Source organism: Aptenodytes forsteri, unplaced genomic scaffold (genome assembly GCF_000699145.1).
Source record: "Aptenodytes forsteri isolate BGI_AS27 unplaced genomic scaffold, ASM69914v1 Scaffold93, whole genome shotgun sequence".
Classification (NCBI taxonomy): Eukaryota; Metazoa; Chordata; class Aves; order Sphenisciformes; family Spheniscidae; genus Aptenodytes; species Aptenodytes forsteri.
In genome coordinates, this window is record NW_008794665.1 from 4565436 (window position 1) to 4589539 (window position 24104).

The 24104-nt window shown below is 40.7% G+C and overlaps 1 protein-coding gene across 1 annotated transcript in view; it reads right to left on the reverse strand.

The window, feature by feature from the left end:
- Positions 1–680: 680 nt before the first annotated feature.
- Positions 681–24104, reverse strand: part of TSPAN5 (tetraspanin 5) — a 43201-nt gene continuing 19777 nt past the window's right edge. The window contains exons 4-9 of the mRNA XM_009273615.1: positions 13722–13868; positions 11647–11817; positions 9984–10109; positions 6811–6858; positions 6571–6687; positions 681–5997 (exon numbers count right to left, since the gene is read on the reverse strand). Of these exons, the coding sequence (XP_009271890.1) occupies positions 5932–5997; positions 6571–6687; positions 6811–6858; positions 9984–10109; positions 11647–11817; positions 13722–13868 (675 nt within the window). The 3' untranslated portion in view covers positions 681–5931. The remainder of the gene's footprint in view (positions 5998–6570; positions 6688–6810; positions 6859–9983; positions 10110–11646; positions 11818–13721; positions 13869–24104) is intronic.

Sequence of the window (24104 nt, forward strand, 5' to 3'; positions counted from 1 at the left end):
GTGGTGTTTTGTGGACAAAACTGTAGGTTTGAGATATTGAATTGGATTAGCTTGCTCTACAGTTTTTGAAATACTAAAAAACTGGGCTTCCTCCTCCTCTGTCTAAACGAGCACAAGACATCATTACCCATTTTTACCTGCACAACGAAATAAGCCAGCTCTCACTACTTCTGTTTAGAAAAGTGAAATTCCCACCTCCCTTTACAAAAGTTTAAGTCATGACAAATCCCCTTTGTGCTGCTCCCTGCAGAGCAGCAACTCCTGAACACTTCAGGGTCACTAAAACAATTACGGGGAGAGCTCCAGCAGTTGCACTAACCAGCAGCCACAGCAACCTGAGGAGCACCAACGACCTGTCGGAAAGAAGCAAAGCATGTTCATTAGCCAGAGACTTCAACAACAGTTGACAGTAGATACGGGATCTCCTCATGTGGGGATGTGCTCTTCACTTATTAGCTTATTACTCATTTAAGGGCAGCTGCTGGCGGCATGATAATGTGTTTTGTGACTTAATTAGAATACAATATTCTACATCGTATACAAGAGACTTGGAGATTTATTTCCCCTGTTAGTCTGGGGGAGGGCAGGCGGGGGGTCTTCCCCTGGAGGAATTTTGCATGAACAAATCTTTGTACCGTTAACATTAAGTGCTACATCAAGAGTACGCTTTCACAACATCGTATTTCACGCAATTTTATTTATAAAATTGTAATTATCTAACAAATTGCATATAAAATGATTTACTTCAAGTAAATACAGAATACTGCACAACTATTAAAACTATTGTATTGTCCATCATAAGTGTATTAAAACATTCCTAAAAAATGCCTCTATTAAAAAACAAAAACCCAAGAACACAAGTAGCATGATCAAGACCACTTTCAATAGCTTAAAATGAATTGCCAGGAAGTTGCATTAACTTCCTAAGTAGACTCCAGTTACATCCATTGAGATCAGCATGTGATACAATACCACAGTCTAATGCTAGAGGTGACAAGTAATACATTATGCACCTGATCTATGCTTTTCTCCAGACTGAAGGTAACCAGTCCGAAATCAGAAAACTAAAGCTCAAGTCAAACTCTACCGGGCATGCAGTTCTGTTATAGCAATACTTTCAATCGGTAAGTGTAGTTGGCTTTTACAATCAATTTTACAACTGACAAAAAAAGGAACACAGAGAATACATTCGTATAAAAAGGAATGATACACAAAGGGTAAATGTCGACACCTTGCCGTACACCCCAGGATGAACCAGAGAGAGAGATTCAGTTGGAACTAATCTGGAATATATGTAGCAAAGACGGGGGTCTGAGTCACAAAACCCAAATCCCAGTCTCGCCAGAGCTCAAGGTAGTATCAGGTCCATCTCTACTACGTACACAGCGTGAACGTGAACACACATATGGATGGAGCTTTTTGTTAACATGTTTATTTTGCCGAAACACAAAAGACAGCTAGCAGTGCTGCCTGGTGCACACTAGTAGTCACAACACTTATTTTTATACTGCATGTCAAGGGAGGCAGATTATTTTTTTTTTTTCTTTTCTTCAAGTGGCAAAATTTCGTAGCTAATGGATCCAACAGGACAGTTTTGTTTTGTTTGCTTTAGACAGTTTCATGACCAATTACAGATATCTGAAAAAGCTTCAGAGAGAAAACAAAAATGGGAGGGAGGAACTGGAACCTTCAGCGGTGCTTGACACCTGTTGAGACCTAATGTCCTTCCTAGGTATTTGCAGAACTGCCATTTCAATGCACCCAAAAGGCACACACAGCAAAAAGGGAAACAGAATCAAAAATTCACACGAGAGTTTCTCTTGTAACCAACCTTGTTAATCAGAATCAATTTTACCAAGGGCATCTCTAAAGTAGTAAAAACAGATTAACGTCCAGGACAGTTCTTATAGCACCATGTTTAGTCCTGCCGCAAGCGATGGCAACCTCCCATAACTGGTAGGGGGTGCTGACTCCGACCCTCCATTTTACAGTCTAATGCTGTTCTAATGCCAAGTAGCAAAGGCAAAAGGCCAGGGAGGACCTGCTACCAACCAGAGCCCGAATGGCTGGCCAGGGTTCCACCTCCCTCGGGTGCCTGCTGCACGTCCGCTGGGTAGACACTAGAGGGCAGGCGATTAAAGCACTCCCGCCTCACCTCCAGGGCGAGGTAAAGCCTGGACCACCGCTCCGGATTTGTCAGCAAACTCTCACGGTGGACACCTTTCATACCTATAATAAACACTTTCAGGGTGAAAAGCAGTCATGTGCAAGAATCATTTAATCTGCATGCTACTATTTACATTTCAAACACTATTTACACACCAGAACTACAATTAGCATCTCTCTCAAAGGGGAGAGAAGGTGGCTTTCAGGACAGAGTACACTTGAGCAAGCATCTCCACAGCTTCAAACTCTAAGGGACACAATCAAAATTATGGATTTTGAAGCAAAGAGATCCTACTGCTACTGAAACAGACACACAGAGACAAATCAAACATTTGTCCATTAGGCTATTAATTTAAAAGGAAAAAAAAAAAAGAGATCTCAAACAACAGAAAGGCCTGTGAACATGGAGAGTATTTAGATAGCAGAGGAACAAGGATTGTGATGCCCTTTGGCAGGGCTCAGTGGGGACTTTGGAAATGGCTTTAAAGCCAGGGCTACTGCTGAAGCTACCAGACCTCTCGTTAGCAACGCCACCATCCCATACGAATTGCCCAGCAAACAAAGCTGTTTCACACTCCACAAGGGCCGTAAGCCTGACGACAAATTTCTGAACAACTACTGCACATTAAAGATAATTAGACTGACCTCTGAACTCACATCTACCCCACCACCACACCAGGCAGGCTACAAATTGCCAAGAAGTCATACCGCCTACCATATCTTATTGCTTTAGAAAATGAGCCCACGTAGCCAGCAGTTGTGCTCCAGTTGCAGCTCACCTGAAGCTTTCACAAGCTTGCTCGCATTTGGCAGGCTTTGACAATAATAGATTGATTTCCAAGGCCTCCCACAAGCTTTCCAAACTGGATACCTAAGCTGCTGAGTAGCTGCTGATGGGGCATTTCTAGGACATCTTACCTGATCTGTAGACAAAATTGTGGGATTTAAATGTGCAATATAGACAGCTAATCCTGAACATTCAGTATGCATCCATCAAACAACTGCAAAAATGAGGAAAGTAAGAGCATCTCTTGGGAGCGGGGAAGGGGCGAGGATCAGCATCTGCAGCAATAAAGACAAGCTCTAGAAAAATAAGTTATTTAGTGGTTTTTATAAGAACAGTCAGTCATTCTGGGACTCAGCAGAAGTGTTGCACATTTGTGTGTACACGTGCAAGTAGTGAGAACAAGATTTGCTCACCTCAGAGCGTTTACCTTCCTATCAGTCTGACACTGCCAACAGCACGTCCAGCAGACTGGAACTCAAAGAACAGCGTGACAAGACAGAAGGCCAATACAGTACAACTGCAGAAATTCAAGTAGAAGAATAAAGTTGTCTTCAGAAGCCCACAGCAGCAACAGCAGCATTCAAGATCAGTGGCAACAAGGAATGTTTCTGTAATGTAGGCTTTTTTTCTTTTCCTCCAAACCAAAGTGCTGGGTCACAATCAAGGCTCTTGGGTGGAGGGGTTACTTCCTCAACCACACTTCCCTGATTTCTCCCCGCACCATTTTGTCTCAGTGCAGCAACACTGGTGCTGATGATCTGTCTGTCCTGCTGCTATTAGGCAAAATGGTGTGTCCCTTTGGGGGGAAACAAACACCAGTAACCCCTCAAGTTGAGGAGTGGCTAAGAAAAACGTAACACTGTGGTGAGGTGGAACCAACTTTATTAAGGACAGTGAATTATAATTGCTTTCAAAGGCTTTAAAAAAAATTACTCTGAGTCACGGCTGGCCTTTAACAGCAGATACCAAAGGATATGGAGGCTGCCTGATTCAGAGCCAGTCAGTGGGAGTTAACCAGAAGAGGATGAGGTAATGCTCAAAGACAGGAGGACAACAGGACTGTCTGAGGCATCTGTGGAGCACCAGTGTGCCTACCACCAGCCTTCAGAGGGGAAAAACCCACGGCCAACTAAAGCACAGAAAGGCAAAATGTGCAAGGGTACATATACTTACATATTTAAGAGTCCTAGGACCAGAATGGACCTTACTAGGTCATCAGACAAGCCTTCTATCCATCCCGCAGAACAGGGAAGCTTTGAAAGCAACGCATTCCTCTCTTCTACTCCACATACTTCATTTTAGGAAACTCATCTCAAAGATTCTAAGCTCTTACAAAGAGGTGCTACACACCCTTTGCCACTGTCTGACCAAAGCAGGAGCCGAGAGCTCACAGCTTTCAGGACTGGTTCTGCAGATACTGAGAATGGTCATACAACAAGCTAAATTTATACAAAGTGCAATAAAACTACCCAAGCCATGGTCAGGTTTGTAAGTTCACTATTATCAGTGAAGAAGAACAAATCAAAAACTCTTAAGCTGGATGGAGTCTGATCTAATTCTTCTTCCACTATTTGTGCTTTATTCCAAATTCTACTCTCTTTTGTCCGATTCAAAAGAGTCTGTCTTGGCTGATGCTAATACGCGCTATTTTAAAACTTTTATTCCATTTCTTCAAGAAAGCTTTTTGTTGCATTTAGAGCAACAAAGGGAGACACATCTCCATAGCAAGGATTTGTTCACTGGAGGTAAGCACTTACTCTGGCAAAAGCTGTTCTCTCCAACTTCCAAGGGAATGGGATATGATCTGTCCATAATCACATGCATTTACCAATAAATAAGTTTGGATTAGACGGTATTAAAACATATGCACAGATTTAAAGCACTGGAGTGTCACAGATTCTTACTCCACAGCTCATGCAAGTAAAAAGAATTAAAGAAAAAAGAAGAAAAGAAAGACCAAAGCCTCAGCTAGGAACAGACCAAGGAATTATCTTAAAAGAAGTTTTGCACAAGTATATCAAAGCACTAATATTAGTGAGGTCCCTAAATACATTAGGTTACACTAAATTCCAGAGAAACAAAAGATTTAGCCATATCAGATACATATGGTTTGTTTTTTAAGTTAATATATAATTCATTCTTTGAATAATACTATTCACTTGGAACCAACATCCACACTGCTTTCATACATTTATACAGTTATATTCCATCCTTGCCTTAAGAGACTAATGTCCTAAGGTATGGCAGCAACCAAAGGCTCTACAACCCTTGTTTGTCAAATATAAAACTCCTTTCCCTTCATACAAGGGTGGAGAAGGAAGAAAGATGTTGATAAAATTAGGCAATTCTCCCTGTGAGCTTGCTGATTCCAACCTCAAAGTACTACAGGGAGACGGTTGGAAACTCGCATAAAAAAAATTTTCCCTTGTTTTAAAAACAATTTCTTTTACTGTACAATAGATGCATAGAAAGTTGCTTCCTGCTTGATGGGTTTAGGCCTGTAGCTATGTTTAGCTGTGAAAACAAGAAGATTGTTCCTTTACAGAGTGGTGAGGAGAGAGACCATCTCAGGAATATTTGGCAGCTATCGAAGAGCTCATGACACGAAGAATAAACAGCATATCCACAGACTACAACGATGCGACTCTGTCCCACTGAATACACCAATTTAAAAAAAGTGTCCACTTGTTACTCAGGATCAAGAATACAGTAGAGATTCACGGCTCAACAGCTTTCAAACTGGTGGTTTAAAAGAAAAAAATTGTCAGTGAGCAGCAGATTTTAAATAGCCCGCTCTTCTCTCCCCCACCCCAAAGAAACACGAGTTCACTGCAATATCAGGAACTTAGACTTGAGACTACTTGGGAGAGAAGGCTTCCCTGTCACCCATGTCCATACAGCTTGGTGTCGGAGCGACACACTGGAGGTTTCAGAGGGTTTCGGTTGTCCAGTGTCTTGTTGTGGTTACTTCAGCAGTTTTACCAGCTGGCTCTGACAGCCTCAATGTCACTAACCAAATTCTGGGCTAAGCATATCCCAAATATCTGGAAGAGACAACAGTTTATTCATTTGGAGCATCGGACAACTCTTTTCACACAGGCAAACTCCTTAGGTTATACAGAACTTTGATATGAAAACAAGCAACAGAAAGTTAGAAATCAAATTAACAGTGAGTGTTGGAAGAAGGAAGAATATCAAAACACTCCTGTAACCCCAGTATTTTTATCGTGCCACTGGGTTCCAGGAAATTGAACAGTTCTAGACTTGCTTCACAAAAGCAACTGTAAAGGCTTTTCGCTGCTCTTTTAAGCACCATCAGAAACAGCAGGTGTCTACAGGCTTAAAAACCTCTACCTAATCTTTATCTAATACAGTGTTAGTTTTGACCTGCAGACAGTTGAAAAGAAAAAAAATGCATCCCTACAGATAAAAGTTAAATACTCCTTAACACAAAGAAAGCCTCATGCATTTAGCTCCCCTCACTAAAACCAACGGACATTATATTTCTAAGTGCAACTGACACCGTATTTCCAGTTCTCATATACAGTTCCCCCCTCATATATTCTATTTATCTGTTGTTCTTCTGTGTAACTCATTACAGAGAACGTGATATTTACCTGCAGTAATGCTATCCCAATGAATATACCGGCAACTATGGTAAGATTGTCCTGCAACCATTTCTCAAACTGAGGGACACAGCCTTTAGTGTAGATAACAATCTGCTGATCAACTTCCTGCCAAGGAGAAGAGGGAAGAAAACAGAGATAATTACATTCAACTATCCCATCAGTAGAATAACCTGCTCCTGCAAGAGGGATTCAGATCCTTAAGATACCACATTAAAAAAAAATGCTTACTGGTTTTTGCCTTGCATCATAGCCACACTGAGTATTAATAACATCTTCCTAGGAGAGAGAGACAGAAGAGAGGCAATCAGTGAAGTGTCTCCCAAACACCCTCTCCCAGCTCCCCAGAGTTTGTCCTGTATGTAATAAGACAATCACCCTAACTTTGGTTACCATACTGCTTTTTAAAAACCCCTTCCTCTTCCATTCAGTGCTATTAATTATTTGCAACAAACAAAGCACACGGTCAAAAAAATATTTTCAGCTCTCAGGGCAGCAAGCTGGGAAAACCAGCCCTCCACCTGGGTGAACTCCATGTTCCAGATGCAAGCATTCAGAAGTCAAAGTAAAGGGATTAGGGGACATCTATTTTAAGTGAAAGAACCTTCTGCTGAAAAGGTTTTGTCTATACCGAAAAATATGCCAAGACTACTGTTAACATCTTCAGGGTTCAGTCTGTGCAGCGTGAAGAGGTGAGAAGGGGCAGTTCTGTTGCAGAAGCTGCAAGTTCTTACCGAGGATGTCTGTAGAAATATATACAGTACCTAGTTCCTTTCCAAAAGCTAGGGAGGAAAAAGAAGAGATGGGGTAATATGTTCTTACTGCCTATTCCTTCTTACAGGAGCTTGATACCAATGGGAAAAGAGAGGTTTTTTTCCTACCGCCTCTGCTTTAGTACTCGCAAAGCACAGGTAATAAAATAGGCTATAGCAGACTTTTCCTAGCGAAAAAGTGCTAGCCACTGGAAGCTAAAGCTGCATTTACCCTGTATACAGAGTTATTTCAGGGCAGTAAAATGCAGCAACTACTTTTGGTGTCAGCCACAACGGCAGCAAAATATTAAGTTACTGGCTCATATAATAACAGTGAGCAGAAAAAGGAACTGCTCAAGGAAGTGAGAAAAATCAGCCAATTTTAGCTAGGTATACTGAACACCACAATTTAATCAAATTGTGGGAAGTGAGAAAGGCAGCCAGCAGAGAAATAGTTTTTAAAAAGCAGCCATACAGAAAAAGATATCTCCTCCTATCAGCAGTTAAAGCTCCTCTAAGTGTTTCCTCACTTTGCAGGAAGTACATCAACAGGTCCAACAAGTTGGATTCTCTCAATGGACTTTTAAGATTTCAGCAATTTGTATCTTTTAATGAGATGAATGCTTCTGTTCCAGGATCTAAAATATAACAGTGCCACGCACTTCAAGGCTGTAAAAGTAGATAAGATTCCAACAGAGGGATTTTAAGCTTTCTTCTTTGTACTGAATGGCTACTTGCTTTATCATCAGCGTCTTCTGCCTTTAGCCTTGGAATGCGTTAACCAAAAGAAAGCATAGAACGAAATGGAAATGAATCAACTTTTCTAGGCCCTGCCTGTACAAGAATTTGGAACATTTCAACCTGCTAAACCACAGCAAAGCGAACTATAGGAGTCCGAATTCACTTTAAAGGAGACTTATTTTGGCCTACCTTAAACTTACCACTTCCAGATTCAAGCAAAACCTAAAAGCTAAACTAAAACTAAGTCTTGTTCAATAAAGCATCCACATTAACTTTTTGCATCAGTCCGACACTGCATACTAATTCCAAAAGAGACACATTTGCTTTCCCACAGAATAAACCTGTGTTTATCACTGCAATTGAACCAGTCACAGCTTGGTTACAATTATATCCATTATATGCATGACTTCTAATATTTTTAGAAATATTATTATTTTTAGTCTTTATTTTAAAGGCAATTAAGCATGTTGCTTCCCTACAATGAATGAGACTTATCTTTACATTTCTGGTTGCTGCATCATCCCCTAAGAAATTGCATACACACAAAGAAGAGAGATAACTTTAGCATGGATTATGTATTTATAGGATTACCTTGTACTGCTGTCACTGGTTTGGTTTTGTAACAACTGTATTTTTAAAACTGGGTTGTGATGACCTCTCTGTGTGGGTGGGTGGGCAAACAGTAGGGGGAATCCTAAGCATAATGTAATGCTTGAGCCTAACCTAGATTTTGCTTTAATATTTCATTAAAACATTTTCAGCGATGTTTGTGAGAAAGATTCAAACTACTGTGAAGACATATTCACTGCAGAGGAACCAGAACGCAGCTTAAGGCAGTGCCTTATCAGGAGAGGGGGAGAGCAGCAGGAGTGACTGGATGCTGGGAGCAGCGACTGCGTTGCATTAGCAAGACAGGAAGCACCTGAGGTGCCTGTTGGCAACTTGCCTAACTTTAGTCAGTGCTACAGACTCATACATTCAAGGAACTCCAGGTGGAGAAAAAGCCACAGCTGAACTACTAGATAGTACCAGCACTCACAGGCTGCTTCTTTTAAGCTATATGAAAGTCAAATGTATGCAGTGTTAGCCACATAACAGTTTCCATGCACACACCCATCCCTGTTCCAAGCCTTTCACCATCAGTGAACTGCTTCCCTACACTTTACCCTTCATTCTTGATCATGTCCGTACTAGTAATGCATGGCTCCAACATTTTCTGCTTGATGATCCAGAACTATAACTATTGAAAAAGACATGAAAGTTTACCAAAAAGCTGTTTCCCCAAACAATTTCTGACCTTTCAACAGGTCTCATCTCAGGTGACTGTAAGACAAGCAGTGATTTTGAAGGGAAAAAAAGGGCATGTAGAGATGTCCATACCCAACTCAAGATTCTAATGCAAAATATGTCAGTTCTTCAGGGCACAGACTGTCATTCATTACCATACCTCGCACAAACTGGGTAAAACTGGCTGCAGCCTCTGGAAACTACATTAAAGAATGAGTAATACCTGCTTTAGAGTGTCTGATCTTAGAGTTGCTGTTCTTTAAGGCAGTGAATGAAATATCCTGATGATAACTGAAAGCTCATATCCTTCAACTCATGAAGGGCTTCTGCTTTTTATACTTGCTAAAATTAATATGTATGTTCAGCCAAGCCCATGGTTCTCTCATTCTAAAGAAAAGCAGCAAACAGCATACAATGAAGACTTAAGTTAGCTCAGGATTTTTGCTGACTGCAGAAAAGTTAGTGGTTAAGCTGAGCTGCAAATACAAAAAAAAAAACCAAAACAGGCTGGTGAGAAGGTAATGATCATGCATGACTTCCAGAAAAGAAAAAAAAAAAATCTTACAGAGCGATTTAAAATTGAAACAGCAGACCCATCCTACCCTCCTCTTGACTGTCACTTACGGCAGGGTCCTTAGTGCAGCAAGAGAACGGCACACCACAGCGCTCTCGACTTGCGTTGGAATCTGTGCAATTGAAGTAAATATTAAGGTTCCAGTCATCAGCTCCAAAAGCCCCACAGCACTGCCACTAGAACAAAGAAAGCAGAGCTTCTTGACTTTCAGAACAAATGTCAGCATTAGTAACATGCATCATCACGGCCAGTTTCCCTCTAGCTTTCAAAACAAAAATCTGAGATTCCCTCTGGTTTCACTGAAGCTGGCTTGGTTTTGTTTTTTTTAAAAAAAGACCATTCCAAACCTGTAAGTTGTTCTAAAGTTATCATGTGATTAAAGTTATGTTCACATCCTGCAATGCTGCTCTCTGGAGAGAAACCCATGGAGTGAGCTGATAAGCCTACACAACGCCAGAGTTGCACAGGCCTACAAGCTCAGGCCCCAGGGACAGTAGGGCCAAGAGTATGATATTCTGTCCAGTTTAATGTGCCCTGGGTTCTCAACAAAACTAATCAGCTCCAAGGGCTACGCTGGTATAACTACTCCTTTTGACAGTTTGGGGAAATCTTTACCTGGCTGTACATCAGACAGTATGAACACATTGTTTCCTGAGCATCACATAGTGCACAAATAACATCTTTACTGAAGGCAGGCAGAATCCTTCAAAAAGTAAATATGCCAAATGGCAGGCTTAGTTCTCTGGCAAAACATGCTGAACACACAAAGAATGGAGTGGAGATCAGTGGTGCACTGATGGTTTACAGCATTTAAGGAGCTAGCCCAATGAACCCATCTATGTCAACTTTAAAAAAAAATTAAAACACCCCAAACAAGTCACATTTTTAAAAGCGTTGGAATGGCAATTCTCTCTTTCTAGATGTAGCACAGTTCCCTCTGCAATACCTGAAGATGATGTCTTCAAGCATTATCTCTACTAGCTGAAAAACTAGCTTGCTCTCCAGACTCATGCTGTCCCCGACTTATCTGCTAAGATTGCTAATCCAGTTAGGAGAACAAGTTTTATGTAGTACCCGCAAAATTGGACTGTAGCCTTTTGGTTGCACACAAGTGGACCGCCTTGCAATGGCTTAATGCAAGGCTAATTCCATTAGGTCTGCTTAAAAAGAAGTAACATTGTAGTTTCACTCAGACCAGCTAAACATCTCTGCCACTCTGCAGTGTGGTGTAGCACCTCTAATGTTGCTAAAACTACACCAAAATTCAGCTCAGAACCAAATTAAGCTTAGAAAAGGATTATTCTTTTTAAACAGAGGTGATAGCTCCTACAAAAAAATATTTTGAACACCCCTCCTCCCAAGAACCCTAAAATATCTTTATATACATATGGAATATGCTCCAAAAAAAATGAACACAAGACACTGATGGTTAACTCGTGGATTTGACACACTATCTCTAAGTCTTCAAGAATAAGTCACCCCAACTCTCCACCTTGTTTTGCTCAGTCATACATCAACAAATAAGCCACTTTTCACAGGTGCTGCGTGTTTGTAGAAGTTCTGTAACAAGAAATATACATATATATTCAAAAGTATTATATGCTAGAATATTTCTGTTGTTCCTTGAAGAAACCACACAGATGTGAAGTAAAAAATAAAGTATGTATTTCTTTAAAGTAAGATTGACAAAAAAATAAACATAGTCCAACTTACATATTCCTGCGTGAAGTCTATGAGGTTTTGCAAATCAATGTCATCGCGGTATGCTCTGATGTTGTTGTTTATAAAGAAATACAGCTGGTCCTTTATCCAGTCTTTGAAAACAAATGCTAGAACACCAGCAGTGAGCTCCAAGAAGAAAATAATTCCAAGAAACACAGAAAACTATGAAGAAAAAGAAAAAGGCTAAAATTATTTTGCTTTATGACTAAAAACTTATTTTTCAAGGCTCACAATTATGTCCAGTGTTAGGGCTTTATCTGTTTCAGTGCAAGTTCAAGCTGTTCCAGCACACAGGAAATTTTAAATTAAAAATACACCATTTTTAATCAGGGCTGTAGTACAGGAATCTTAATTCTATTCTAACAAATAATAAAAATGCCAACAAATTAAAACTTTGGACATTTCACTGGGATTTTCGAAGACGTCCAAGAGAATTCACTGTAAATTTCAACAGAGATGGCTACTCACCACCTGTAGGGCCCCCTGAAAACTCATCTTAAATTTCTATGTAGACACTTATATTTTCAAAGGCATAAACAACCAATACTGCCAGTGAAATGCTTTCTAAGTGACTTTTTCTTTAGACACCCTCATTGGTAAAGCTTTGCCTAAGCGGACAAAGCAAAAATTGGTAACAGCAGAAATTAATTAATGACTAAGTCAGAGCGGAATGTCTACGGAATGACTCACATCCACATTAAAACCAAATGAGGCTGCTATGATTAATGCAAATGCAATGGATGCCAAAGGCATTACTAATGATCTGCCACTTTCTCTAAGCATCTCCACTGAGTCTACACTGTTTTAAAACACGCAGGGGTCCTCATATACTGGAAGTCCATCCCTTTTGCAACTGCGCCTTTGAGTTTCATTTTAATATGCTCTCTGTGCTTGTTCAGATGCATTTTTAATTTCTCCTGCAGCTGCGGTACAGGAAGCTATTTCTGGTACAGCAGATGGGTTCATTTTAGGCAAGCTAAGAGAAGCAAGGAAGAGGAGAAAAAAAGTGTTACAATAGGCTCCCCCCCCCTTTTTTTTTTAAAGCAAGACAAGAGCAAACTAGAACTATCCCAAGCTGCTTTATAAATGCCTCAAGAACTGTAACTCTCAATTGCCTCCTCTCCTTATACAACATCTCTGTGGGAGCCAAATATGTCACTTGAAGGCAGTTGTTTCACTGGAAGCCTTTTCATGTATATATTAATAGTTAATGGTTATGATGACACAACTACTACCCAGGCTGTGCACACCTCTGGAAGTTGGGGTCGTGGAGGAAAGAATCTTGAATTTTTATTATAAATGTTAAACTTATCTAAAATGGAACATGATACTGTTATCTTCATCTTCAAAGCTCGCAGGAGGAGGGCTTTCAAAAAACAGAACCAGACTACTTAGCTAAAGGAGTTTTGAATACTGAGGTATGTTTGGATATCAGCAGCTCCTTCCCCACTAACAGTCCAGCCCAGAGTTCAAGACGACAACTTCTATTTTCTTTACCTATCCTGGGCACATTCTCCTCCCTCTCAGGCCCCAGCACTGACAGTAAGCAATGAAGCCTTTTCAAATTAGCTAAACAGTACAGAACTGAGGATATCAGCCAGCAACCCCTTATAACAGTCCTATGTCCTCTGTACCATGAGGGGCACTTGCAAAGCAGAAATCATGCGGGTCACATTCAGTGGTGTATCTACATTCCTCATATTTCATAGGCAGCTTGTTATGGACTCAAAGTTCAACATGCAGATTCTTAGCAGAAATTTCTTTTCGTGACAGGAAAGCAAAACATTAGGCTATATCCATATGAAAAGCAGTAGTTCCATGTTATGATTCTTACCCTCAATAGTTTCGAACCTTAAAAAAAAACCCAAACAGTAAGCACCAGAGACTGAAGAGCTGTAAAGTGTTAACAGTTAAGCAAAAGCGATTCACAGAACAGTACTCTCACATCAGATAAAACATCTTTTGGAAAGCGGAAGGTGTTAAAATCTTTACAGAGTTAACCAGGAACAGAGGACGTGAGTTATGCTATGTAATTGATGAATGCCACAGTTGCAAAGGCTACTTACAAATTTGAGAAGAAAGGTATTTTCTCGCAAAGCTCCAATGCATCCTGCAAATCCCAAAATGAACATAACTCCTCCTACCACTAGGAAGAGCCAAACTGGATCAAAGCCTCCCAGGTCGGTGATGGAGGAGATATTGGACAGCACTCCCTGGGAAAGAAACAATGCCAAGGGATAACAAGTACATTCAGCTTTCAGTTGTACAAATTCTGCTTGCATTTTTCTTTTTAAAAAGGTAGAAGACTACACCAAATAAATGTTCTGCAGTACAGCAAGAAAACACAATTAAGAAAATCTTTGCATTCAAAAAGAGATAAAAAGGGTGATTATGTACAATATTTCTGAATCAACATGTGAAATGAACAACAAAACATGCTTCTAGAGTCCTCTGCAAGAAACCCACAGGGCATTTTGCCGCTTCTGTAGCTATGAGAATCAGTCTGCCAGAAAGTATATTTGAACAAAACTTAACTCAATCTTATTACCCATGCTGAGATGCATTTTAGGTATGATATACGTTGTTTATGTAAGCACACAGTTACACTTTATGACAGAAAAAGTAGTCAATAGCAAGACCACCACCTTGAGTTTAGCATTTATACTCAGTGTTTACAACAATTGACAGAAATTAGAAGTGAGCTCCTAGGTTGCAGCATCTTGCAACAACGAGTTTTACACCAAATTTTGACAAACTGGATACCTGGCCAATTCAACTTCAGGCATCTACAGTGCCCAAAACGCATTATACAACTAAAGTACAGCTACTGACTAATCAGTTAGCAGGAAAAATTTGAAAATAACGTTAAGTCTCTTAGTAGGACATAAAGCAGTTTAAGGACTTGTCTTGGGAGATGGTTTGCACTAACTTAGGTTAGACCTATCACATGGTAAACCACATATGCTGTGTTTTAGATATGACAGTCAGCACAGTCTGCTTGTAATGCCATTGCCCCCTTAGAAGCAGAGCTTAGGTTGTGACGCCAGTAATCCTGAGGAACTATTTTATTTTTTTGAACACATTTTAACTAGAGTTTGGCTGATGTTGAACAGATGGGTCATATCAAGAAGCAAGCACAAAGTCTTCCTTATTCCAGTGAGTTTGCACAGGAACAGTTACAGTTTCCTAAACCCTTTTGGCAGCAAAAAAGCTGAAGTATCACTATTTCTTCGTTCACCTCCTCAGTGCCGTAGGTCAATGCAAAGCACGCTGCTGTAGCAGACATTTCTCCATGTTTTTCTCAAAGAAGCCTGAACCCAGGCTGAGTACTTTGGACTACTGCTTTCCCTACTAACTCCTGAATGAAGCTGTGGCTTGAAAAGCAACAATATAGACCTTTACCTCTACAGCTCCTTATCTGCAGAATTACTAAGTTTTTCATCCTTTTCCTTCTCCCTGTTCATATCCCCTTTGTTTCTTTGAAATAGTCCCAAAACAGCAATAATTTTGAAGGAAGTTATCATAACCTCATTTCCAAAAGTTGTCAGTAACATTGTTAACAGACGACTGTTCACAACTGTGGCTTTAGACCTGTGATTTTTTTTTTTTTTTAAATATACTCAGTTTGGATCACCCAGAACATATAAATAGTAATGTAAGCAATATCTATAATACAGTACTCCACATAGTCTGCAACCACTTCCATAGTTTCCCCAAGCAAAACTGACATCGAGCAAGTAGTAAACGCAGTCAGTACTCAAAGCTTTTTAATTCTGCAGACAACGATAGACTGGATAAAATATACACGTGAATTTCTCCAATGCACACAGTAAGGAACCTTGGAAAAGGCCAGCATGCTAAAAGCAAAAGAAAAACCTGACTACAACCCAATCCTAAAGTACGAACAATACACCAACAGCATGAATGACTTTCTCAAACCGGATTCCTCTCCCTCCTACTACAGAAGGCTACTGCCTGACAGAGAGGGATGAAAAAAAATTTAAAAAAAATCACATTCATCACTTTCCTCCTACATTACATATAGTACTAGTCTTATTGTCATTCATTAAAAAGACAAAAATAAATGTAAGGCATAATATAACACAATGCTGCTCAAAGCCAGTATTGCTATCAAAGCAGACCAGTTGGCACATCCCTTTTTCTAACTAACTAGTGATGAGATGGTACAAGCCAGGCTGAAATGAACACTTATCCATCATTAACACTTAAATCAACTTGTGCAAAAGTTTTCCACTACTGTTGCTTCATTACATTTGTCATAGAAAATAAATCAAAGACATAACTTTCTGGCTAAGAATGACAAGCAAAATAAACAGTATAATCCAATAACACACAAACCTTTGAATAAGTCTGGCCTTGGCCATACACAAGTCAGGAAACATGGGCTCTGCCCCAAGGGAAAGAAACTGCTAAAATAATTTCTTCACAAAGTTTTTAAGTCCTTTCTATGTTTCCCCTCTGTGCCTATACAGTTACCATAAGATGAGAAGAAATTCTGCTTTAAAGCAAACGCTACTACTCATTTCTTTTAACATTAGCCGATTTTGGAATTAATGGATGTTTTCTCACTCTACTACACTACAGTCACTGGAGAAAGGATGTTGCCTTTGTATTATAATTATTTTACTTCAAAAAAAAAATCCAAGAAGGATGAACAGTCATTTAAGTCTCTCTTCATAAGACACTTTTTCTTTAAAAAAAAAAACCCAAAAAAACCCCAACCACAGCAAATTACTATGTTTAATCAAGTTCTTTCCATAGGAAAGTAGTAAAATTAAAATGAAAGAAGAAATCCAAGTGAAATTCAGCTCACATTTGTGGACAGTGCTCTTAGAGAAGCTAGTCATAATATAAAAGAAGTGTTAGTGAGAATAAATATACCACTTTGCATTTTGTCACACTCCCATTAACGTTGATGACAATAAAATTTAGTGAATCGGTTGTATACTGCCTTTCTGATTGTGTCCTTTCCCACCTTGATTTTCTAGCACTGCCAGGCTCTTAGCACCCTGGCATGCCACATGTTGGCCAGTCACCCGGCAAAAGCCATTCATCTCAAGTCATTCATCTAATCTCTCGTCTCCTCCGGGCTCCAAATCCTCAGGGTAGCTATGATCTGACATGTACTGAAATAGAACAAGACAAGCTTTATCTGCCATTGTTTGCTGTCCTTGGGAAGCACCTTTATGTGCATCTTTTGCTAGTCCACATATGGCAATCATAAGCCTAGCTTGGATAAACCCCAAATACTACATCCTGACAGCACAAAGTACATACTGCGTAATTCTCATTTGTACTCTGTGCACTCTCTGCATATGAATCCCAAGTTATCAGTATTCTGGAGAGACATCTCAGGATATACAATCTTCAGAGAGGCTTTGGCAATAGAACAATAGCTAGCAGCAGGAATGACAAACACAGACAATGCTTTGTGGTTACAGCCAAGAGATGCACGGAGGTACTCTGACAGAAGATTGCTGCTTACTGCTGAAATACAGTTTTCCAGTCTTGTTCTTTCTAGACACTTACAAATAAGCTCTATGAAGAGACAGCGGTGCAATACTTTAAAGAAAAGCATATTTTGCTTCAAGCAGCAGAGCAATGACTGGGGAATATTACCTCACTTTATACTGTTAAGAAGAACTAAATGTATAGTCCTAGAGGCACATACTTTTCCTATCCACCACAAGTTTCTAGAATGCCTACTGCCACAGCATTCAGTATTTTTTGGCTGTAATGGCTACTTCTGGGGAAAGTTTGGCAGACATACAAATGCCTGGTAGTGACCAATTCTGTCTTCATCCCATCTTTAGCCAAATGCAGAAGGGAATGTTTCCAGAGGTGCTTGAGCAGAGGATCAGGAATCTCATATTCTAACACCGCATCCTCCAGTGACACACTCTGAATCCTCCAACTGACCAGTCAGTCACAGAATATACAGTGACTGTTTGTCGACTGATCTCCTGCATCAACGCAAGACCTAAACAAACCACCTGTAAATTCTTTAAAGTCAGGCTTTCTACAAATGCGAAGTATTTTTCTCAGCAACACTACTGCAGTAGTCCACTCCAACCTTTACTGTTAAATACTTGCAAGTACTACCGATGCTTTAGCATCTGAAAGGAGGAAAATTTTTTTTTCCTAAATCCACATTCTCATTTTGGAAGTATGGTTATTTTTCTGGGGTACATGCACGTCACTTCCTTGATAGTTTATGCATATGCGTAATCTTTATTTAGCAGCAAACACTTTGCTTGTGCAAAACTACATACTCTAATACTTTTCTTCTCACGATGGCATCAATCCAGGCCTCTGCTGTAGTCCCACAAGGAGAGCCGGCAGGACATGTTCCCTGGCTGATCTCCCGCTCATCCGTTTGCTCTGTTACCCCACTCTCAATTGCCTGCTGTATGTTACAGCACCTGGGTTATTATTTAACCTTTTAATCCACCACAAGTCAAAATTTGTTTGGGGTGGTGAAGCGACAAAAGCATCATCCATAATTGAACTAAAATCAATAATTGTGAAGTTATGAAAAAAGTTCCTTTATTTGTGAAATGTTCTTTACTTCAATCACTAGGATACAATGATGTAGGCATGGAACAGAAAGGACTGACCTCATATTCCTATCCCACCCCAAATTCAGGAGAGGAGGTCAAGTGAAACAGTAGGACCTGCTCTTTTCTCCAACAACAGGGTGTGGGGAAAAGGTGGTGGTGCCTTCCGCCACACCAAGAAACACCCAACAACAGGGTGTGGGGAAAAGGTGTTGGTGGTGCCTTCCGCCACACCAAGAAACACGAGACAACCAAGCCAGGCCTGCCAGAAGCTCCCGCAGAACTGGAGTCGTCGTCTTACGGTATGTGAGCACAGGCAGAAAAACAGTCTGTGAGAGATTCTTGAATCCAGTGACAGATCCTCTGTTGTCATGCCATTTTTTTTCCCCATGGCCAGAGCCCTCCACCCTACAAACTGGTTCTCATGCATAGCTCAAGGGAGAACAAGGCAAAGGAAAAATGCTGGTCTTGAAGACAGTAACTCGAGAAGGCCCCTCCTGATATTATAGTTGCACAATTGTTTGCCTTTATCCCATCAATAAAGAATAAGGAAGCAAGAGTCACTTAGAAAAGCAGTGAGGGTGCACCACTCACCCCTTCTCCATCTTGTACTCTTTACGATCATCAGGACAATTTGTACTACTTTCCAGAGACAGATCTCTGACTCCAGCTCCCACCTTTGGTGCACATCTACATTACCATTTCAGGTCAGATCCAGGAGTACATTTACAAGGATCGCACACAAGCTATGCTTCAGTTCACACCAGGGAACAGGCTCAGAGCACACAGACTAGATTACTTACAAATAAAGATGTACCCCTGGAACATAACTCGTGCTCCAACCACTACCAGGCATTCAGTCCATGAGACCATGCTAGAACTAGGCTGAAGAAAACTTAAACCTTTCAAAACCTGTAGAGTATGCAAGTTGGGTCTTCAACACCATTTCCTCTCCTATTGGTCCACACCACTCGCATTTAGGGGACATAGCCTTTGCATGCTGAACCCAGAAAATTACTTTAATTTCCCCAGAATGTATGGATGCCAACACAGACATCTTGGTTGGAGCAGTGCCCCAGTGTTGGCACACCTATACAATCTGATTGTGTTCCTGGTTCCTAATGAGGCCAAACAGAAGGGAGTCACAAGTGCATTAACAAACTAAGCGAGATTTCCAGACCGCCTGTGGTTGTGGTTAGTGTAGAGAATCCACTGCCACGTTCAGGTCTCAGAAATGTCCCCAGAAGTTTGCTAGACCATTGCTTCTTTCTGGAACAGCTGATTTCACAGGCACAGTAGCATACGGCAGGGCAAGACAGAACGGCTCTAAGTGAAAACACTCTAGGCAGCAGCAATTTTGAAAAGCTGTCCCGGTAATGAAAATTCAAGCATCTTGAGTCAGAGACAACTTAGGAGAATCATCATCCTAGGGAACAAAGAGGTGATACACTGTGAAAGTATATGGAATTTGGCCCAGGGGAGTCCATGTAAAAGAACAGGACTCAACACAACAGTCCCCATGACAAACAACATCCCAGAGGGCCATTAAAAAGTAAAAAGAAGAAACCAACACCAGTAGGATGGGAGAAATCAGCTATTTTTTTTTCCATTTCCTCCAAGATGGGAAAAAACCTTCTCTGCTGCAGAATCCCATTACGGGGGAGACAAAAAAGGCAGATGGTCAGAAAAAGATTCAGCAATACAAGATCTTCTGAAACATTTCTTCTTTGCAAACAGAGGATTAGCCTTTCCACAAGCTCATCTGCAGGACTTAGAATCACTGGCAAACAGGGGGTGATGGGAAATAAAAGTATTTCCAAATGCGTGATTTTAAAATGGAAAAATATCTCTGTTAGCCATAAAATCCATGCAGTTTCTCCATGCTGTGCATCTGAATGAGCATGGGGAACAGAACAATAGTCATTGAAACATGCCAAATTAATTCCACTCCAGAATTTTGTCTCTGCAAGCAAGAAACTATGTGGGGGATGTTTACAAATCTTATTTCCTTGATTTTTGTTGGTTTTGTATTTCCCACAGCAAAAAACAATAGCAGCAGAACTTTATTTTTCAAGTGTCTGAAGAAGGAGAAGAACTAGTCTAGCTTTCTTGTCATGATAAAGCAGAGTTCAATAGGTGAATAACTGGCATAAATACATGCAAGATGAAGCTTTTTACACTTTTCAGGATTAATGGTTACAAAGTATTGGAACAACAGTAAAATGATTTAAGAGCCTGTTTAGATAATGCATCCTTATGTACTGAAATTTAAATTAAATATAATAGTAAATATTCGTATCTCCCTCTCTCCTTCCCAGTCCTGTAAAATCCACACACAGAGTCCTGGCTTAGAAGCAAGATATATGCTTTGGGTATCCTTCAGCCCATAAGGACCCACAGGATATACGCAGTTTCCTTGTCGGCAATTGTTCTTAAAAGAATTATGTGATAGACATGTATGCACAACAACTATGGAGTGACTAGGTGTATCACTCTCTCTTGATGTCTGCCACTCACTGGGACGGTAAAACAAGTGAGAATTTTTTCCTGAGAACAACTGTAGTTTTCATTTCAGGGCAAGGAGAGACAGACTTGGTCTAACAAATTGTGACTGTTTCTATGTAGGGTGTTTAGCCTGTCCCAGAACACCAAAGCAGGCCTAAATCACCTTATATCGACATGTACAAGTCTAGCTTAAAACTTGAGATCCAGATTTAGAGCTCCTGCTCGCTAAGAATACTATGCTGGCCCACAGAGGTACCATACTGGTACTCCAAACTGCTCACAACTTGACTTCTGAACTGGAATGTCTTCTAGTTACGCTGATTTAACAAGAAAAGCCTAGAAACCAAACTTATGCACATAATCAACCTCTTCCACTTCTCCCTCTTCATTTCAACCAACCTTATACATGAACTAAGTCTAATCGACAAATTTTGCAAGGATCTGCACATTTTTTTTCCCCACTTCAGTATCTCCACCTTTGCTACCTCCTACTTAAAATACACCCCAAACCCACAGTGCTTTCCTTCTAAAAACTCCCTCTCCATGGACAGTCTTAGAAGGTCTCAGAAGACATAACAGCAATTCATCACTTAGTCTCACTACTCTTGAATACAAATCTCCTGCAGGTAGTGAAAGAACCAGGAAGCTTATTTTCCCAAGTACCTACTGGCATCATACCATGAACACTCCCAATGAGCCTTAAGACCACATTATCTAATATATACAACCAAGGAGGGAAATAAACTAGACTTGTACAAAATGTCTATCTTTAAAAAGTCAACAGAAGAAGTGACCTGAAGTGGTTAAAAAAAGCCAGTGAAATATAAACATTTTTCCCTGCTGCTGAGCAAAGGCAGTGTAAGTTGCTTGGGCTTAGTACAGACTCTTTAGTACAGGCTCTTTATATGTTAACAATGTTCATGTCACTGTTGGGGGATGGAAATCAGCTGCCATGGATGAACTTTTTTTAATGATACAAGCCCAAATCTAGCATGCCTGAAAACACTGCGAGATTGAGCGCTATATAGTGCATCCATGTATAGATAGCTTTATTCATCCTCCGAGTTTATTGCCCCCACCCCCCAGCTCTCTTTCAGGTTCATGACTCAGAATGCTAATTGCCCAGTTTTTGTTTAGGGCTGGCTGACTGGCTGTCAAGCCAATTCTATTGCCTATTTGACAAATGAGCTCTTTCGCCTCCCTGCAAAGGCTGTAAGGAAGGTCACGAGACTGTATGGTGTGCTTTTTTTCTTCTTTACAACAAAGTTTAAAGGGGAGAATTCAAGCCAACTTAGCAAAAAAAAAGAAACTAGCCACCAAACCCACAAATCTATCCCAAACTGGTTTTAACCAGCAGCAAACGGGACTCCTGTAAAATGTGGATTATTTCTTTACATCCTGCATTTTTAATGTGGCCTGGCACACTATCTTTTTATCTTAAAAGATTCTGTGAAGCAGCAAAAGTATATACAAGTTGATGGCTGGGTTATAAAACAACACAGCTGGACATAAAGCCACACGATTCAAGACAGAAGTAAAACAAAATCTTCCTCACCACCAAATCATTTTGCAGTAGAGGAGTTCTGAAGACCCAATCCTGCAAAAAAACCTTACGAATTTGTTTACACATTATACAATAGCAGCACCAAGTTCAACTTTGATAAAGACTTAGTTCATTGGGACAGCAGCAGTCTTCACAGAATGGCTGAGGTTGGAAGGGACCTCTGGAGGTCTTCTGGTCACCTAGACCTGGCTGCCTAGGCGCATGTCCAGACTGCTTTTGAAGAGCTCCAAAGAGGGAGACTCCACATCATCTCTGGGCAAACTGTGCCAGTGCTCAGTCACCCTCACAGTAAAAAAAAAAGTGTTTCCTGATGTTCAGAGGGAACTTCCTGTGCTTCAGTTTGTGCCCATTGCCTCCTGTCACTGGGCACCGCTGAAAACAGCCTGGCTCCATCCTCTTTGCACTCTCCCTTCAAGTATTTATATACGTTAAGATTCCCCCAAGCCTGCTCTTCTCCAGGCTGAACAGTCCTAGCTCTCTCAGCCCTTCCTTGTAGGAGAGATGCTCCAGTCCCTTAATCATCTAGGCAGCCCTTTGCTGGACTCTCCAGCATGTCAGTGTCTCTCTTGTACTGGTGAGCCCAGAACTGACCGAGGTGTGGCCTCACCGGTGCTGAGTAGAGGGGAAGAATCCCCTCCCTCAACCTGCTGGTGACACTCCTAATACAGCCCAGGACACCGCTAGCCTTCTTTGTTGCAAGGGCACAGTGCTGGCTCATGTTCGACCTGGTGTACACCAGGACCTCCAGGTCCTTCTCTGCAAAGCTGCTTTGCTGTCTTACAGTATACCAATACAACAGCCCATAATGCCTAAGGGATATCATCCAGGCTAGCCTTAGGCAAGAAGCAGTCTAGCTAGAGAAGTGCTTTTCAGTTAAGTTACAGATCTCTCAAGTCTTAGGCTTCACCTACTTGGCCTTCACCTCCAACTCCCCAGCTGCAGCAAAACAACTCTGTCTGGGATGTAACTGATCTGCCCCTCACTAAGTTGCATGGGGCCTGTGAGTATCTGGAACTTGATCTCAGACTGCAGCTTCTGGCCATTGCTTGTCCTCTAGAGAGCTGAGTGAAAGAAAGGTCTCAAATTGGCTTGACGCAAGTCCATTTTTCCATAATTCCTGCTACAAAAAATCAAGTTTGTCTGTGCTCAAGAGCTCTGCAGTTCCGCTATACCTATACTACATTTTGGTTGATACAACCACGAACTGAAACAGTCCACACTAAGCACCACAGGTCACAACAGTTAGAGAAGCTGGGGAGAGATGCTCATTTTCAAGGAAAGACCTGTGCTTTAAAACAATAAAAAGTATTTTATTTATTAATTTCTATAGAAAAACCTACTACATATGGAGCCTGAGCTAATGCATATTAAACTGCTCTAGGTGGTTTTATTTGCTTGTCTTAAAAACAACATGGCATTTTCTCCCACTTTCAGGATCTGATTAAAAATGGTTTAAGATGACTTGATAACAGATGTCCAAATCTCAAGTAAAAACATGAGCTTTGGCTTCTGGCTATTAGCAATTATGAATTGAATGCATCTTTCCTAGGAAGGGGGGGATGCTTTCCCATACAGAAAATATGTAAAACCTAACAAACCATTACTCTGCCAGAACACCCTCTAGCTGTAGGACTGGTATATTTTAGACTTCAAACACTAGACTATAGCTGTTTTCCCTTTACCTGCTCATTCATTCTAAAGAGGAATCATTTGTGTTACCTACTGAAACGATACAAAAATATTAAAATCTCTTCTAGAAAGCCACTCCAAAATAAAGTTGTTCTCTGGGGCTTAGACATAGG